The sequence below is a fragment of the Mytilus galloprovincialis genome, chromosome 2 (genome assembly GCF_965363235.1).
Source record: "Mytilus galloprovincialis chromosome 2, xbMytGall1.hap1.1, whole genome shotgun sequence".
NCBI lineage: Eukaryota > Metazoa > Mollusca > Bivalvia > Mytilida > Mytilidae > Mytilus > Mytilus galloprovincialis.
Genome location: NC_134839.1, coordinates 50,275,020 through 50,294,801, shown reverse-complemented (window position 1 = coordinate 50,294,801; position 19,782 = coordinate 50,275,020). Strand labels below are relative to the sequence as shown.

The window sequence follows — 19,782 nt, the reverse complement described above, 5'->3', positions numbered from 1 at the left end:
AAACATTTACAAAAAAGCATTTTTCAAATTAAAAAAAAACACATTCATTGTTTCGCGTGTTTGGCGTCAGAAAATGTAAACGTTACATATGAAGAAATTTTGTCGTTTAATGTATATTCAAAACAATTATAATTTCACATAGGGAATGGTGGTGTGCAAGGTTAAAAAATCAAAAGTTATGTTAGAGTTAATTTCAGAAACAGACTGAAATAAAAACTATCCAGAAGTTCAGCAGAATTTTAAAGAATACATATATTGTTAATACCATTTTGTACTCGAGCATAACTAATGAATCTTCCTTAGTTGTAAAAATTTTCAATCCTGGTATCTATCATGAAATCATAATCATTCTCTAAACATTTAAAACGTATTTGCGGAATTTTAATACAGTTAGAAATTTATTTCTAAACATAGATTTCAAATATGAAATATACAGACACAACTTGTACGCGCTAACGTTTCTATCTATTTCGAATGCTAGTATATCAAAAACAATCATAGAGGCAATTCATAGCATTAGCTCGTTTATTTTCTATGTTGTAATGATTTTTGAGCAGCGTTTTTTTTTTGTTATTTAGCAATTTAAGTTGTCACCTTGTCATTCATGTAAATTTTCTGGTATTTTTGTTATACCTTTTTGCAAACATTCATTCCGAAAGCAATCTTTTGTAAAGTTTTATGATACAATCATCTATTGCAAGTTGTGATATTACATGTTATCATGTCATATGAAAGAAGACGGCAATACAGACATGCAGACATGCAGACATACAAATTTTGTGTATTTTGATAACGCTTTTCACCCATTTTATGAGCTTTAAAAACAAATCTATTTCAAAAGAATGGGTACGACAACATTTCAAAAAATAAAAGAGACAAATGCATTATTTTTCCAATTTCTTTGTTCAAGATTAACATAAGGCATGTGTATTCAAAAACAAAATCTTTGGCCCATTTTCTGTAACCTGACCATAATAAGTATGGCTATATTTTTTTCATTTATTTTTTATTTTTTATATGATGGTTCCACAAGATATTTTTGGTCCTTCACATTTACAATACCCAATATCCGTTATGCTGTTATTTTGATCAAAAGAAATACCAGTTTTGAACATGCTTGCATTCTGTGGTAAACTGAAATTAGAAATTTTAAAACAAAACTACATTCGGTTACTATAGATAACATGACCTTTCAGCTGTCTTATTCACCCAACTGCATTCGTAGAATAACTTCATTTATTGTCGTTTTGCTGTTGTTATTTCACAATGATTGAAACGATTTATTCACATTTTGGTTTTGTTAATGATTTATATTGAGAATAGGTATATATAAAATAGCTTCAAATATGTCATATTTTTTATTTGAAAATTCTAATAATTTAGGCAAATTTGAAAAAAAATCTTTTTCAACTAGAAAATTAGAATAAATTATGATATAAACACAAACAACATTTGAATCAATGAAGAATATAATGAAGTGCAGTTGTTTGGTGCAAACGACTTCAAAGTATTAGTTAACTATCAAATGCCTTTCGTGGTATGAATGTTACTGCTCCACATGCGTATGTCGACATAAAAACATGTCTTTACTTTGTTTATTAAAATCCAAACTCGATTTTAAAAAAGGATCAATAATATAACCAAACCCAAACTAATAATTAGATCTAAACATCAGTGGAATATAAAAATAGTTTCTAAATTTCATAACGAGATATAAATTTCTTTTAATCCAGTACCAAATTACTATTTTTATCTTCAGCGGGGACACACAGTCAATCATTTCTTATTACCCTATCGACAGTAATAGCATAAACGGTGTTGAGTTTTCGGACAAAGATGAGCCATCCGAAATTGATATCGTGATAATCGTGACAAAAATGTATGAATATCAAATACCTTATAAAAATGTTGAAAAGTTAACAAAAATAACATCCAATGATTCCTTGACGGTATTTTTTTCAAATTACAATAGAGGATCCAAATATTTTACCTTCAATAACTCAACTGATTTGATCATATCGTTTATAGTAAATTTCGTTAATAAATAAAACACGTTATCATGAAGCGCCCATTTAGGGGAGAAGATTTTGGATAACTCTGAAGTGTATGCTCCACTGATTGGTAGATAACGTATGTAATTAATATGTTTGAAAGATGGATCAGAACGAAAGTTAAAAAAATACTGCTGAATGACCTTAATTGTTTTACTACAGGACTAAAAAATATCGGGCCATGGAGGGAACAAAATCGAATCAACAATGTTTGTAAATACCGCATGACCCTATAGCTAATGCATGGATATCGAAATACCAAGTTTAACATTTCGTAATATAGTTAAAATGCAGTTATGAATCGCAATAATCAAACTATGTAAAACTATTTGGAAGATACGAAGACCTTTTTTTAAATATTCCGTATCAACTTCACAAATAACACTCGATGGTATTGAAGTTCAATTAATATGTTTTTTACGTAGTGTATTATCTTGATAACGTGTAAAAGTGTTCTTATATTTGTCTTATTTATAAAGTATAACCTTTACGGTTTAGTTCATTGTTGGTAATAGTCTGTTGTCGTGGCTAGGTACTTATACATTCCGCCAATAAAATATAGTCATTTTTTGTATTCTTGTTTTTTTATTTTTGCTAATGTGTTTTGTCTATATGCCATGTTGTTGTTCTTTGTTGACATACTTAATCATTTTAATAGTGATTAAAATTAACAACGGTTACTGCTGTACCCATCGTTTTGACATTGTTACCTGTTATGACTGTTTGTTTTGTTAACAAAAGGTTGTCAATATAATGAAATTTTATCCAACGGTCATCGAAGTTGCATACTTCATCTGATGGTCAAATAAGTGAAAGGTATAGCTAGCTTTTAAACGAGGATTTAATCCACCATTTTCGACAAAAGGAAATGTCTGTTCCAGGTCAGGTATATGATAGTTGTTATCCATTTGATTGAAGTGGTTGAGCTTTTGATTTTGCAATTTGACAAGGGACTTTCCTAGTTTATACCATTTCCCGGAGCTTTCGGTCGATACAAAACCATTAAATAATATAAGAAAAAACACAAAGTATCTACTTCCTTAATCGTCTGGTTTGTAAAGTCCAACAACAAAGATTTAACTTTATATATGAAATAAAGAGTAGAAAAAATGTAGAAAAAAAGTGCCATAATAAACTTAATGAAAAAAATGAAAGGTGTAATGATGAGATACTTACGTCCATGCTTTAAGAAATTCTGGTTCCTTTTGACCATTTGATGCTACATTTCCAATACCAGGTATATATAACCATGTTTCATTCCCACAAATTCCGCCAGGAGGATTCTTGTCTTGGTCTAAGATCGACAACACTACATGCATGTCTGGATCCGACCCGGTCAAATTTACTGTTATATTTGAACCAGACAATACTGTGACCTGTAATTTATGACGAACGTAACTCCAAAACCCACAAATGAGTATTATTCAAGTGAAATATGTGCTCATTTGTATACATTAGTTTTAATATATAACCGGTTAATAAATTCTGTATATTTTAGTTAAATGACCAAGAAAATGAGTGTATACTACTAGTAATTGGATGTTTTAGAAAAAACATTTCAAGCAATTTTCGATGCAGAATGATGCAATGAAATAGTTTCGCCATGCTATTGCTTGATAACCATTATGACATGTACAATATTAAAAAAAAGTAAACTAACATTAGCATGTCTCGTATAAGAAAGGTTTTGAATGAACTGTGAGGGTTGGCAAAACTTTTAGAAATTTTGGTCCTCCATGCTCTTCAACTTCATACTTTATTTGGCCTTTTTAACTTTTTTTAATTCGATCGTCACTGATGAGTCTTTTGTAGACGAAACGCGCGTCTGGCGTAAATTCAAAATTTAATCCTGGTATCTATGATGAGTTTATTGAATACGATCAACAACCATAACATTTTGAAAAAAAAGTGTACTTATAAGTAGTTTACAGGAATAATGTTTATGTGTTAATTACTTTTTTGAAAGTTTAGTTCACAGCGTATATGCATACAAAACATAATGAAAATACTATATAAAGAACCGACTCAGATTGTCATAAGCGTTCGTTAAACTGCCGCAATCGTAAATAAACATGACAAAACAATGCTAATAGTATACTCACTAGAAAAAATAATCCGTCATCTGTTTGTTGCATGCTCATGTGTTTTTCCGAAGTGTTTGATAAATACGTAACTTCTGGGATAATTGATGTTGTCTGCCCGCAAGTATCTATTTGTACGGCGTCGTTCCCTTCACGAACAATAATCGCACAAGAGCAGTTTTTATTGCCACAAGGTTGTCTTTTTACTTGGACCTGTGTATTTTATGAGATACATTTACTGACAAAGTGATATATAAATGAACTGTCGAAGTAAATTATTCTAACGTTTATTTAAAATGAAGGATAAATGTGTATTAAGTAATTGCCTAGTGTTACAGCTGATAATAAATACTAACACAATTGTATTCGTTAGCATTAACCATTAGTTATAATGTTCTACATTTGATATTTCCATCTAAGATTCTCTTAATTTTACGATTTGTAATTGGAACTACTTTTTTTACCTCTCAGATGCCTTGGAGGATGTAATGAGTAACATTTGTTAAGCTACATTCAATTGGCAAATGTTTTCTTCCTATTTGTTACTGAAACATAAATATTCCGTGACATCAAAGTAATAATTAGGAACAGATAAAGTCGAAGTTCTTGACGTAATGTTTGCTTCAGTGGTACTTGATATAAAGAAAATTCCGTAAAACTATGGTAAATTAATGCTAGGTTATATTATACTTACCTCAATCGTGGGTGTGGAATTTGTTTTGTAAAGTTCTAAATATGAATATGCTGAGGCATCTAGTGTCCTATTAAAAAGAGAAAAAGAGAGGCAATAGAGTTAAATTTTCTTTGTCTTTAAAGTGAAAAGAAAGGTAATCTATTTTACTATAGAATAAAAAAGAATAGGACACAAAAAAAATTTATCTAGCAAACAGTGATGTTAAATTACAATTTGAAATGACTGTAAGTACTGCATGTAGGATCGTGTTCCTTTCGTATTTCCTTACTTAAGTCTTTTTAAACTTAGTCGGAGAGACTCAAGTGAGTTAATGTAAAACAACGCGTACATGGTTATTCCAACTGTATTTAGATATCTATGTAAAACCTTCAACTGGCTATTCAATGTACTACATGAAGAATCATCATAAAATTGAGAATGGAAATGGGATATATGTCAAAGAGCCAAAAAAAACCATAAGTTAACAAATAGGTCCTTAACACAGCGAAATAACCCTCCATCCTACATAATACATCAAACATGTTTTTTTCTCTTTACAATGCGATGACACAGGTTAACTACATATAATAAATTTCGTGAGGGGAGATATTGAGTTTTGCTGTTTAAAAGATAGGCAGATCGGCAATTTTTTTTTACTGAAACAACTCACTTGTTAAGCGTGAGAGTCATAATGGGATCTTTATTTCTGTATTCTTCACATTTTAAAAAATCTTTTTTTAATTGTTATTTTGTATCGCCCATTATCCTCTTATATGTATTTCTATTCATACCCTCAAGTTTAATGGTGTAATTCGTTTCATTTTTTTTTTACTTCAAAAAAATCTATGAATTAATTTGTTAAGATGAAATCGTCGTTTTAGATTATGATGCAAAAACGTTAGGATTAGCTAATAACGTCTTAAATACTTGAAATTAAACGTCTGTCATGACGTAATTTTCTTTTTCATATACAAACAATGACACTTCCGACACTTCTTTGGAATCTAAAACGGCGTATTTGCATAGACTTTATGATATCCCTCTTCATATAAAAAATTATTTGCAATATTCCTAAGATGGTAAGTAAATGCTTACGAGTTGTCAAACACGTTTACATGTCCTTCCTTAAGTTCACACCTATGGGATACATCATGGCTGGTAACGTAGCTCTTTGAAAAGTCCAAAGTTCAAATTAATATGCATAGATGATATAAAATATGTTATTTATAGTATCTGTCAAATGTCAGTTATATTTGGCCAAACCTTTCAAAATTTTAGGCTCTTAATGTGTACCAATTTCTAATATGATGGTATTTTCGATTAGTTTGTTTTTAAGATATATGTATGAGTGTATATTTAAATTTTTTAAATTTTTTTTTTAACTTTCATCTCATACAAGAATACTACGAAAAACAGTCAGTTCTATGGTAAATGTTAAAAAACGTATTTGATTATCGCCTATGGGGACGAACATAGTATGGTTTGTTCTTTTATATTGCAGGTGTGGTATGCTTTCTGTTATGCTAAATATTTCTGTTCAGGTTATACAAAAACGTTAATTGTTATAAAGATGAACAAGTGTATGCATTTAGTCTTTTTTGTAGTGATATTTTTCTCAATTGTATTATTGTTATTGTTAATGAAAACTTACTCCTATCTGAACAATTGGCAAATTGTAGTTCCGAAATATTGGAAAATTTAAATCCTTCAGTTGTCTAAAGAATAACTTGTCGGAAGTCTTGTAAAATGAGTGTGGCAGAATATGAACAGGTATCGTACTGATGTACTTTCTAGTAAACGGATCCCATTCAAAAGGGTATTTACACGCAGTTAAATTCTGACCTGAAATAGATAATATAAATTGTTTTATCATCAGCAGCGGAAATTTGCAATTTTAATTTCCTTACTAATTCATTTAGCTTCTGAATTTTACTGTAGGCAGCATTTTTGTGCCACACAAACAGTATGTATTGGTGACCTTCTGCTGTTATCTACTCTATTCTCAATTTTATATTCACTATTTTATGGCCTTAAAAGTGATTAAAGGTGCTATTTTTCATCGTTTCCCTCATATATCAGTTTAATTGTTAAAATGGAAATTCTGTTCTTTTTGTTTCTATCGAAAGTGAATTTATGAATTTACCCAACGCTTTACAAGATGAAGCTACATAGAGAACGGGAAAACAACACGATCTTCACTTTACCTGAAGTTGCAATGGTCTTCGAATTATTATAAAATCTTGCCTTTAACACTTTTTAAATCGAGTACCACTAATGAGTCTGATGGGAACAAAAAACATCTTGTTCAAGAGATCAAAAGTCTGGTATACTTATTTAGTAATCTTTTACTCCGTATCATTTAAATGGCTGGTTCCAAAACAGGAACCTAGTTATTAGTTGTTTTTATTATAGTTTTATAATTCTATTGAGGGTCAATAGGGCATTGAATGGAATATATTGAGCATGTTGAGTAGCATCTCATTATTAAACCAGGGTAATTTAGAGACCAGCATAATACATAGATATATGTTTAATTTGTTGTTGCTGAGCGTTTGATAATCTCTGGATGTCGTTTTGGTATTGTTGTGTTGTTGTGTCGCTATTTCAGTGGCTTAAATCCCTTCATCTCTTATCAATGTGACATTTTTATGACATTTAAACTTGTAATCATTAATACCTGTACTTTCTATCTGTAGACCAACATATAGTTTATGTAACCCATCACTACTGATTACTGGTAATGTTGATACCAGTGTTATATTCTGTTCTACCATATGAGATATTCTTTGTGGGGATACCTGTAGAAGCAAATGATGAATGAAATGAGTACTTTATTTACAACACCCGGCAAGATAGCATTGCCTTTGTGTACAACTAATATTTGTTCAGTAAAAATTGTGTGAAATTATTGAAAGGTATCAATTTGTTCTAATAATTTAATGGGACAGAATTTACCTTACGCCCATTTAAGATAGTGAAAATAAATTGAACATATTTTCATATTGCTTAATTGTACTCGACGTAAGAGGTTTGTGTTCTTTATAAATTAAGCAGTAGAAACTGTCTACAATTATTTTTTTCGTTTTGGTGTTAATTTCCTTGCATTTCTTCTCCCATAATCTCTTCACTTCATACAGCTCAAACGTAATATTATTTGTTCAAATATTGTCATATTGTGTATAGCTTTCTTCCAATTCTTTTAAAGTCGATTTTTTTATTATCAAAACTAGTAATGCCCAGTCGTTCTAAATATCGCCTAATATTTGCTACATGCAGCTAAGCAAGGAAGATAAATTAATCAACTAAATGTTTGTCAATATTTACCTTTATTCCTACCCAGTAGCCATTACTGTGTGATCCAGGTAAGGGATCACCAATACTACACTGTGGTTCAACCTTACACCGGAGCTTAAATTATATTCAATATGAAGTAGAGAATTGATGATAAAGTGCTAAATTTTAGATTTCAATATTTAAAATTACATAATATCCTAATTTTTTGTTGTTGTAAAATCACATTGATCAAAGAACCTTGATTTTGTTGTATATCTGGTATGTGGTATGTTCAATTTGCTATTCAACCAATCTATTTTTAAATAGGTTGAAATTTCAACAATCTTCTTATAGTTCGAATGTATCTGTCCAAAATCAGGAAACTCGTAAGTGGTAGTGTTTTAAAATATTTTAATGAATTTTGTCAAGATGTGGAGGTGATGGTAGATCTCTAATAGTATTTGTTTAATTATTTAGTTTTGTTTATTCTTTAGTTTTCTATTTTGTGTCGTGTGTACTATTTTTTTTCTGTTTGTCTTTTTCAGTTTTAGCCATGGCGTTGTCAGTTTGTTTTAGATTGATGAGTTTGACTGTCCCTTTGGTATCTTTCGTCCCTCTTTTAAATATTCATATTGTGCGATTTAAGTCAAAATTTAAATACCTGCCGCTTTCAAAGACAACGTGTTAATTTTTATTGACAATAAAAGTAGTTTCTATCGCTAAGTGACTGTCTCATTGACGTGGATGTGTTTATATCATACTTTTGGTAAAAATAAAGGAAAAGAACTATAAGATAACAACTGCCATATTCTAACTTGGTACATGACATTTAAAAAAAAAATGGTGGGTTGAATCTGGTTTTGTGGCTAGGAAAACCTCGCGCTTTCATGACAATGTTAAATTAACACTAAAATGACAACATTACGTGACAGGATTACAATAAAAATAAATGCAAGAACATCCAGGATAGAGAAATACACTATAAACAATACAAAAGGTCATTTCGACATACTAATAGTTATCAAAGGTACCAGGCTTATAAAAGTTTAATTCGTTTAGGTGTCATACCACCATTTATTTTCCGCTATTATTCTTCGTAAAATTGCACTTTTTGAAGAAGCTTCATGAACCATGTTACCTCAAGCTTCCAAATTATTCTATAGAAACAACAATTAAAACTTAGATGATGCTTTGAAACACCCAATGTATAGGTTTATGACCAAGCGATGTTTAATTGCAACGAAATGTAGGGTTAATTGCCTAAAACTGTCAAGTTAAAGAGAATATTTTTCAACCCTTTGTTGTTTGCAACTGGATGTGACATACTATGATTTGGTGGTATTACACCTTTACGATGCATGTTTGTTTAAAAAGTGTCTTATACGGTTTTATAATGTGATAATATACCATTTTATTAAGGTTTCCATTAAGATTGTATGCATCTAAAATAGCAACGCGTTCGTATGAACTTAATAAAGTAACTTCATCAATTCCATTTCTGTTTTTTAAAGGGTGACCATCTACAGTCCATGACACTTTGTACACAACGTCCATCCTAGATGTTGAACTCCTAAATGTACAGTTAAATTTCACATCTCCATCTTGGTTTATGTATGGTATACTTAGAACTGGATTATCGTTCAGTCTTACTTTGCAAGCTAAAATGAATACCAGAATACTAACATTTACAGATACCTCAACCAGATCAGTTTCCATAGAGGGCATAGAGATTAAAAACTGGAATCTCTAGTTAAAAAAAATCCAAAGAAATTATGTATTTGAATTACACAGATTTATAAGTTGTTTCAATAGCGCTTAAACTGTCTTATTTCTTATACATATTTTGCTTTCAAATATTCGGTTTTAAACGTTTTTTTCTGACTGTTACAAAACTTTTAATTTTTCGAAAAACTAAGGATGTTCTTATCCCAGGAATAGATTACCTTAACCGTATTTGACACAACTTTTTGAAACTTTGGGTATTTAATGCTCTCCAACTTTGTACTTGTTTGGCTTTCTAACTATTTTAATCTGAGCGTCACTGATGAGTCTTATGTAGACGCAACGCGCGTGTGGCGTATTAAATTATAATCCTGGTACCTTTGATACATGTAACTATTTACACCACTGGGTCGATGCCACTGCTGGTGGACGTTTCGTCCCCGAGGGTATCAACAGCCCAGTAGTCAGCACTTCGGCGTTGACATGAATATCAATTATATGGTCAATTTTATAAATTTACTGTTACAAAACTTTGAATTTTCGAAAAACTAAGGATTTTCTTATTCCAGAAATAGATTACCTTAGCCGTATTTGGCGCAACTTTTTGAAATTTTGGGTATTTAATGCTCTTCAACGTTGTACTTGTTTGGCTTTATAACTATTTTGATATGAGCGTCACTGATGAGTCTTATGTAGACGAAACGCGTAAAGAATTATAATCCTGGTACCTTTTATCACTATTATGAAAGATAATGTAGAAAATTTGTTCAATGCATGCCGTTCATGATGTGTACTTTTGATTTGTTAAATCTGATCCTTTCGTTAGAGAAGCAACACAATAAGGGAATTTAGTCGTTTTTTAAAAGATATTTTAGCTAACGTTTTACGTGTAATGTTATAATAAAATTTGATCGCTGTGAATACATGGTAAACGGTATTGACCAAAAACGATTCGTATGTACAAAAATCAACATAAAGCGTCAATAGACATTAATTGTAATATAATAAAGAAAGGAAAAGAAAACATACGTAGGTTATCATTACAGAAATCTGAATCGCAACATTCTGTGCTGTCATTTAGTAAATTACACTCCTGAAAAGATACAATACAGATAGCAGCTATTATTATCAGGTGAATATATTAATGATAAAAACACTATATCGCCTTTATACCCGCAGTATGTTATTCTCCCCCGTTTTTGTATTAAAGTCTTTTTAATTATGTTTAATAGACCCAAAACATTATGGCATCATATCATTATAAAATTGAGAAAGGAAATGAGGAATGTGTCAAAGCGACAACAACCCGACCAATATGTCTGTATTTCAAATCATTCGGAAAAGTTGTGGGTTTCTTGATAGTTTGCGGCTGTTATCTGCTCTTTGGTCGGGTTGTTGTCTCTTTAACACATTTTCCATTTCCATTATCAGTTTTTATTGTACTATAAATGAAAGATAAATATCTTCTTAATGGATTCCCATTCTAATGCTGGATTGAACGCAATCCTTGAAAGGTTTGGCTGTTTTGAAAGCAGTACAATATAGCATAAGCTTTACGAAAAATGGTTAATCTTATATGATGCTACTTCTATGAAGTATCAGAATCTTTTGCTTTTTTCATATTGTAGTTCCTGTCCAATTCATTTTTTTCTGAATACTTTCTTAGTCGTTCAGAAAATTCTCTTTAAATTCTTCATTTATACGTGCATTTACATGTCCCTTTTGTATCTCTCGACTCCTATTTCAATAAAAATGGACCAATTCAGAAAACTTCATTATTCGGACCCAATAACAATTGCGAAGTCAATGTGACTTCATAATACTATTCCGCCTTATCAGCAAACTCTTTCTAAACGATTAATATCACATAAAGCAGCGTCAGTTTGTTAATTCGTTCTGAATTCTAATCAGTTCTTTTTAGTAAAAAAAAATAGGTGACTGTATAATCTTACGTCGCGTTCTTCACATCCGGAACTGTAATTCGGCCTCTTGGAAAACCTGTTTATGTATTGGACTACTTTACAAGACTGCAAATGAGTTGGAAAACAATTCATATTTAAATGTAGTCATAATGGTATAAAAAAATCTAGAGATACGAAGTTTGCATTCTTGAACACAAGACAACGTCGGTTGTTTCGTCTTCATATAACTCATCAGTGGCGCTCAACATACTATATCTATTTGATTCTATCGACTTCATTTTTGTTTGTGTAATTATTTATCGGATTACGTACTTAGATATCAGCTTAAATTAATGAAGAACTCGTGTTTTATTATGGACAATTTACCCTTGCGCCACTAGTGTCAACAGTTGTGTTGTCAATAACGAATAAAACTTAATAAATGAATTTGGTGTATTTACTGTCTTCTGTTTGGTTAAAGTATTACTTTTATTTTCAATGTTGTCAATATTTATGGCGACCTGCCCACTCTGACGTTGTTTATTCATAAGCAAACATAATACAAAAAATAAGTGTGTATGTTGTTATTGTTTATATAAATAATATAAAAGTTCTTTGAGCCTTATTTTTGATAGAAATTTATTTATAATGAAAGGCAATAATTTATTTTGAATTTATTGAACCATAAAATTAATTTTTGACTCTTCACATTTTACGTAATCCGTTTCGCGGATTATTCAATGTGAAGAGTCAAAATTATATTATGGTTTAATGAATTCAAAATAAATAATAGCCATTCATTAAGTAAATGAGAAGTAAGTATTGTTAACAAAACGTTGTAAGTAGGTGACCACGTGATTCAGGGTTTTCAGTGCAGTAAGCAAAGTGATGATGGCATAAAATATAAAAAGTGTAAAATTTTTAATAAAACTTTACTATTCCTAACACCCTACTCTCTGTAATATTAAACCGTTGATGTTATTGTTAATAGTTATATGTTAGAAACAACACATTCTAAAAGGAAATGCTTTATATATATTCAAAGGTAGAATTTATTAGGTAGATAAATTCACCATAGATAACAGGATCAAAATATTGTAGGACAAACTTTCATTCCGACTACAAAATTCTAACCAGAGACGTTGGAATAAAAATGTTAAAAACACTAGACTTAATTTTATTTGAGATATGCCTGTACTAGGTCAGGAAGTTGATAGTTGTTGTCCATCCGTTTGATGTGTTTGAGCTTTTGATTTTGCAATTGGATTAGGGACTTTCCGTTTTGAGTTTTCTTCAGTGTGCAGTACTTTTGTAATTTTACATTTTAAAAGTATGGCAAGAAAGAACAAGAAAATAGGAAAAAAATACATACTTGACCTTGGCCGCATAAAGTTATCTGGTTACATTTTCCTGGATGTTCCACTTGTGCACAATGGAAACAAATATGACCGCCGTATGTGTTTGGTTCTGTATGAATAAAAGGAAATTAAAGTATGTATCTTTGTGTAGACTGAAAATGCCTAAAATTTTGTCTTAAAAACAGTTTATCTTTAAAGAATAACAACCCTTACATTGTATTGTAATAGATATACTATACTAGTAAATCAACTTGAAGGTCGGATAATATAATCGATTAATGGAACTGTTTTTGTTTTCTTAAATTTTCTATATCATGGTTTTTTTTCCATTTAACATCTGGTATAAGTTGTTATTCACCTGGTGAACCACACAAATTGTCAACATTACAGATAGCTTTTCCATTACAGCATGCACGGCAAAATGATGTGTCCCCATTATCGTTAGCTTCTTCTACAGGTGAATTGTCCCTCAACACGAGGCTTCCGGAACTCCTTTTACCAATAGCCGATACCCCAGAACATTTCTACGTGGAGAATAAAGCTTGGTTAATTTATAGTACATAACTTTGATAGTATTTATAAACGTGCACAGAAAACAAATGATGTGATCTGATATTGAGATTATATTAATCTCTGAGGACATCATGTATGTGTGCAAATGAATTAATTAGACATCAAAAACTAAATATCACATGCTGGTATCTATGTTTATTTTGCATACAATTTCTATTGGAAGAATCACAAGAGATCTCTCCTGCTCACGAATGTTTTTTGTAACTCCATGTTGATCAGATTCTTTTATTTTGTTGTTATTTAGTTTGGTGGTTGGCAATCTGTAAATTATCGTTATATTAGCTACAAAATTTACGTCCCAAATGCGAATGGACTTAGCAGCTTATCTATAAAAACACATCCAATAAACGTTCCTCTTCAGTAGGAGTTTTACACAGGAGTTACCATAGCTCCAGACCAAAATCAACACCTCAGGGCAGCGATCATGTTATTCAAGGGTAGTAATATACAATCATTTAAATGAATGAAAACTTACATCGATATCCCGACATCCCAAAGAATAATATTTATATCCATCAGGTGTAACAAATTTTTCTACATAACAATCCTGTAAAATATTATGTACAATGTCAGCTTAAATGCAGTTCAATTTATCAAAATGTAAAGTTTTGATTAATCTGCTGTTTTATTTTAGTCTTTACTAAGATCTGAATTATTTATTCGTAGTTATGATGAGTATTTTGACTGACAGTTCATGGGTTGCAATGGCATAAATTACTAGTAAGTAGTCTGAAATGCACATGGCTAATAACCAGTAAGGACAGTACTTAAACATTGTAAATTGCGAAAAAGTTCTAAAAAGGAATCAATTATTTTCGAGAACGATTTTTTGTTATTGCTATTTTGTGTATTCCTAGTATCTTCCAAAATCTGATTGGTATGCAGTTTTAACGTCATTTAAGTATATTACCCAAGGACATGTATAATAACAAATCTAGATCAGTGCTTACTTCATGGGCTCCACATCTCACAACACGTGAACAATCCTGAGGAATAGGTACATGGTCACAATATAAACATAGTTTTTCACATGCAGCTGACGAAATTAATGTTACAGTAATAAGAACTAGGTAAATCATCCTGAAATAAATGAGAAGTTGCATATTATAGAAGCATACTTTATTCTTATTAAATGAACATAAGAGAGTTCACGTTATCTATGGTTTGCGCGTTACAATAACTATTTTTTATAATTATAATAATAATTGTAATTCAATAAATTCTGACAAAAAATGACGACAATTACATAAGTTTAAAATGACACATAATGAAAGAACCGAAAGAAATCAGACAGCCAATGAAAACTGTTGGGCACATTACTAGATAAAAATGTTTCTTCAGTTAAAGGTACAGAATTTTTATACAAACGCGATATATACATATTTCATCCAGTAACCTGCTTATTAATATTGAAAAAATAGAATACCCAAGGTAGTGAACTGCTTAAATAAGAATCCTGTCATAATATCAGTGAAGTTAAACCAAGTTTGATATGCATACACTTTTTATTTCCTCAGTTTTAAAAATTAAAATAAATGCTGCTAGACAATTATAAGTTACGATTGTGTATTTTATAGTATGACTATTTATATGCATGCAACACAGCCAAAGCAGTTGAAATAGTTTAATGCAATAACGAATAGGATATTGTTTGTAACCCGGATTTGTTTTCTCTTAATCGATACGTGACTTTTGAACTGCGGTATATCACTGTTGCATGTATATGCATACTATTAGACATTGATCGAGATCGAAATGGAGAGGTGTGAGATTAAAACAATCTTATCCTACCACATAAATGTGTGCCGGTCTCCAATCAGTAAAATTGTCAGTGGTTGACTGTTTAATGTTGTTTTTTTTGTAATGTTGTTCGGCTTTTTGTGTTTCCTCCTTTTTGATACTTAAAGAATTTGATGTTGAAAGCGAATCTGTTTAATTTTCTACAACTTTGTAGGCCCCACGAAAACAAAGGGCCTGGTTGAAGTTAACATAAAACAGTTGCAGCATACAACAACCAACAATTACCACTGGACTTAAGGCTACATTAGAGTGCGTCAGCGTACTAAACAAACCCCCTTCCATGGACAAACTGTAAAAATTAATAAATTAAAACAACTAAGAAAGTTACAAGTACCGACCTATTCAGTTCATTTGTATTATCTGCGTTGTCATTTATAATTGTCAAAATTATTAACACTGTTATTGTCGTTCATGTAAATTTTAAGCAAAGAGTTTTCATTAAGGAAGCTGGCTTGTCATGTTTTGGATTTTTTGTCAGATTTTCGGAATCCTCTGGTTTTATCCATTTGAATGCCTTGAAAAAATTTGCCCGGTGACCCCCATTTTTCTTTTTGAAAATCTTTTACATGTATAATGATAAGCCATCTGTAAAAGTCTTATAAAATTTTAATTACTTTTTAACAGTTTTTGAGAACTTCAACTTGTCAATGATAAAGCTATGAAAAGTCAAGAGAGAATTTTTTCCCGCCAAAATTTCAATGGCTCATATCTCGAAAACAAGCACGGTGACCTATATATTTTTTTTGCTCTTTGGATTCCTTTATCAATTCCCTATCAATATAAACTAGTGCTTTGAAAAGTTAATTACTTTGAAACTGAGAAGCGAACTCCCTTAAAGAAAGTAAACAAAGAATGTTTTATAATGATGTTGTTGGGTGATTGCTTCTTGACTTAACAACATAATGTCCTTGTTAGATTTCAGTCTTGAACATATATCAATGAAATCCGGTTTTGACATATTTCAAAGTTATGTGTGCCAAGGTGGGAGTATGATATCAGTCAAGGATGGTAGAATTACGATAAAAATAAACGAAGCCAGAGTTTAGACATGTTAAACATTTAAGTTTATTCAGCGAATTGAAGAGGTTTTTAAATCAGTTTTATCATATGAACTACAGTAAAACATTTGATCAAATGTACGAACACATATATATTGGAATTTGGCAAAATATTGGCAAAACTTAATATCGTTTTTTTTTTTATTGTTGTTCTTAATTTTAGGGTATCATACTGGTATGCAATTATAGCAAGGATTCGTACTGGAGACAACCAAAAGAAACCAGTTACCAGTTACAAAACATTTAGTCGTGCACATAAACGTTGTAATCGATTTATACGCTCCTAATATAAGTTCGTGAATTTCTTAACACAGTATTTATTTTTTTATCCCACCTTTAAGCAAATCAGGGAGCAGCTTACAAAGGCAACGAAAGGTTTAGTTGCCAGCACGCAGTGTCCACAAAATATTGTTCAGGGCGTCAAGGTGTAAAAACGACATTTTAAAACTAAAACGATTAAAACTATTTCCAGAAATTGTGTTACATGCTCGAGAGGAACCGAGTGATCCTCAAATATATTTAAGAAGTAACGTTTCATATAAACACAAATAAAAAAAAAGTTATGGATTCCATTTGTACCAAATCTAACTTGTGGCACCTACTTAGGCATCCTTTTCATTGTTTATTGACACAGTTATCATTTCTCCCGAAGATTATTGCAATATTGATCAAGGAAACTTTTAAGTTGTGTTTGCTAATGCTTTTTTGCTTCTGTTATATATATTTCAATTGTAACAGTATAATGAGTATATTTCAAAATAGATGAACAGATAGATAACTGTTTAACGTCTAGTTGCAAGTATAGCAAGCATATTGTTAGTTTGATACAAATATAAATAAAAACAATGATTTAAGTAGACCGAAACACGGAGACGTCTCACAACGTTTTATATCACATGATAACAGGCCATAGAACTACATGACATTCTACCTATTCAATGACAATATTGTGAATCTTAGCTGACAAACCTTACTCTTTAATACCCTTAAATGCTTGCATTAGCTTTTGAAAGAAAAATATACAACTAAATATCGCAAACAAGGCAAACAAACTACCACGGGACTAACGAGGCGTTGTGTGTTTTTTTTTTAATAGAAAATAAAATAAAAAATATCAAACATGTAAAAGATTGATAATTCGAGGAAACAAAAGTAAAGATGATTAGAAATCCAAAGTTCAAAAACATGATCCTTGCAGACATAAAAAAAATTTAGGTTCCATTTAAATTATACTTTTGTTGTGTCACATGAAGCCTAAACATGAATACATTTTTATTAATGCTCTATAGAATTGTACAATCATAGGTATTGAAAAAAGCTATGCAATGTTATTTATAAGAAGAATATTCAAGTTTTTTAAGCACTCGTACACTTTGTTAGGGAAGTAGAAGCAAATCTCTAATGCAATATTTTGAATAAAAAGGTTGCCACTTAGTAGCACTATAAAGGTCGTGTTTACACAAAAATTACTTTATTTATTGTGCGCGTTCGAATTTATGTCCTTATTTACCGTCACCGTCAAGCATTTATCTTGCCATCAATTTACTGTAAGATGTAGCAGCTATATTTGCATTTATCATTAAAATTAAAAACAATTCAACAAACCGTCCCTTCTCAGTTACGAAAGCAGTGCTAAAAATAATTAATTATTTGATACAATGATCACCATCATTATCATAAAAGTGATTGCAATAGTGATATGCATTATAATATTCGCAATGTTGTAATGAGTACTAAAGGTAAATGACTTACATGTTTGGGTATAATCCACGTCCAACTTTAATTTATAAGTCACGATCATTCTACCATTGTGTTGAATGAATGTCTTATCTATTACCTTATCCTTATGAAATAATAACATTTTATTTTATATTCATTTAGATGAAATTCGCCAATTCATTGACCTTGTAAGATAATGTTAACCCCTATTATTTATATTCCAATCACAAATCGTTATTTATCAATTATACAAGGTCCATAAAAAAATGTGCATACAAATGCTTAATCCATTGTTATTTCAAAGTCATTAATTATAAATGATGTATTCTAATGGGATATGAGAGATAACGGTTTCACAAGTACATGACTTAATTCTGTTTTTTTTTTCTTTTCAGATTGTATAGAACAAGCTTTATCGCTTATGTGCCTACACAAAACAAAATAATTAGAAACTCTTTCGGAGGACTGTACCGAAAGTCACCCCTCCATGTTTTGAGGTAATTCTGGTTAAAGAAAAGTGCAATTTCAGTTCGGTAAAGGGGTTGTCATGACAAAAAGAATACATGATAGAAAACGATTGTGGAAATATGTTTTCTATGTTGTTTTTTTTCTGTATTTGTGCTATGGGAAGGGATCATAACATCCCGTCTGAGCAAAATATAATGTGCTTATATGAAAAATAATATGTGGTATAATTGCTAATGAGAAAGGCCAAATATTAAATGCATAGGCGATAACAACTTCTTGTATTTAACTTACAAAATTTATAGATATTTAAAACAAGAGTACAGGCCATAGACACAGACAGAGACCGATGATGCGATGGACAAACTTATAGCAATTCACATGTTTATTGTTTACTGGTGTGAATTAAGAAAATTGTTATATATTTAACCTTTGACAATAAAGTCGAGTAAAACCAACACAAGGAATAATCCTTTCAAATATAATATTGATGATAGCAAGAGAGCGAAGCATCCCTGTTTGATAACATTGCCATATAGGCGGAGGTTTGGCCAGCCATAAAACCAAATTCAACCCACCCTTTTTCCTACAATCTCCAGTACAAGTCAGGAATACTGCCGTTGTTATAGAGTCCGTTTGTATGTATGTAAGCTTTTCTTTTGTAAAAATGTTTCTGTTGTTCTGTTGTTTTCCTTTTAAAGTTCATGTGTTTCCCTCGGTTGTGGTTTGTGACTCCGATTTGTTTAAGTTTAATCGATTCATGGATATTGAAAAGCTTTATATATGCTCCTCATAATTCAAGCTTTGGCTGCTGTCGTGTGATGACACTGGTGCTGGTAGATTCCTTTCGCTGTGGTTGGTGTCCTGGCTAGGATTTTCATGCTCCTAACGAAATACATATATGAGTTGCTCTGTAACTGTCCCTAGAATGCATCCAGACCTTGATTAGTGTATCTGTAAGCGCTCGTTTGTTCTTGCAGATTTATCCACAATTACATTAAGCTTCATCTTTCTCTGTACTCAATTTTGTTTGCACCATCTGTGTCGTTTGTCGTGTAATTCTTGTTACCAAGCCGTTGTCGTTTGATTTGTTTGATTGAGCCTCTCA

General features: G+C 31.0%; 1 protein-coding gene across 2 annotated transcripts; it reads right to left on the bottom strand.

The window, feature by feature from the left end:
• Window positions 1-87: 87 nt before the first annotated feature.
• On the bottom strand, window positions 88-18,370 carry LOC143063785 (uncharacterized). 2 transcript variants are annotated; one of them, XM_076236164.1, is made up of 16 exons: window positions 18,243-18,370; window positions 14,583-14,712; window positions 14,108-14,179; window positions 13,418-13,583; window positions 13,074-13,168; window positions 11,753-11,827; window positions 10,830-10,893; window positions 9,486-9,736; window positions 8,130-8,213; window positions 7,483-7,603; window positions 6,457-6,647; window positions 5,901-5,974; window positions 4,827-4,896; window positions 4,154-4,345; window positions 3,228-3,427; window positions 88-1,134 (listed from the first exon to the last, which is right to left on the bottom strand). In XM_076236164.1, coding segments are annotated over exons 1-16 (1,908 nt in total). In that variant the 5' UTR covers window positions 18,245-18,370; the 3' UTR covers window positions 88-1,013. The 2 variants fall into 2 exon arrangements, with proteins under 2 accessions (XP_076092279.1, XP_076092280.1); XM_076236165.1 differs by having other exon boundaries at window positions 935-1,134; window positions 4,827-4,893.
• Between the last annotated feature and the right edge of the window lie 1,412 nt (window positions 18,371-19,782).

Bases quoted from the DNA above. Each gene is read 5' to 3' on its own strand.
- LOC143063785 (XM_076236164.1), bottom strand. The intron at 14,180-14,582 runs GTAAGCACTGAT...AATATTTTACAG, and splicing joins TGAGATGTGGAGCCCATGAA to GATTGTTATGTAGAAAAATT. The intron at 9,737-10,829 runs GTATGTTTTCTT...TATTCATTTTAG, and splicing joins TTTCTGTAATGATAACCTAC to CTTGCAAAGTAAGACTGAAC.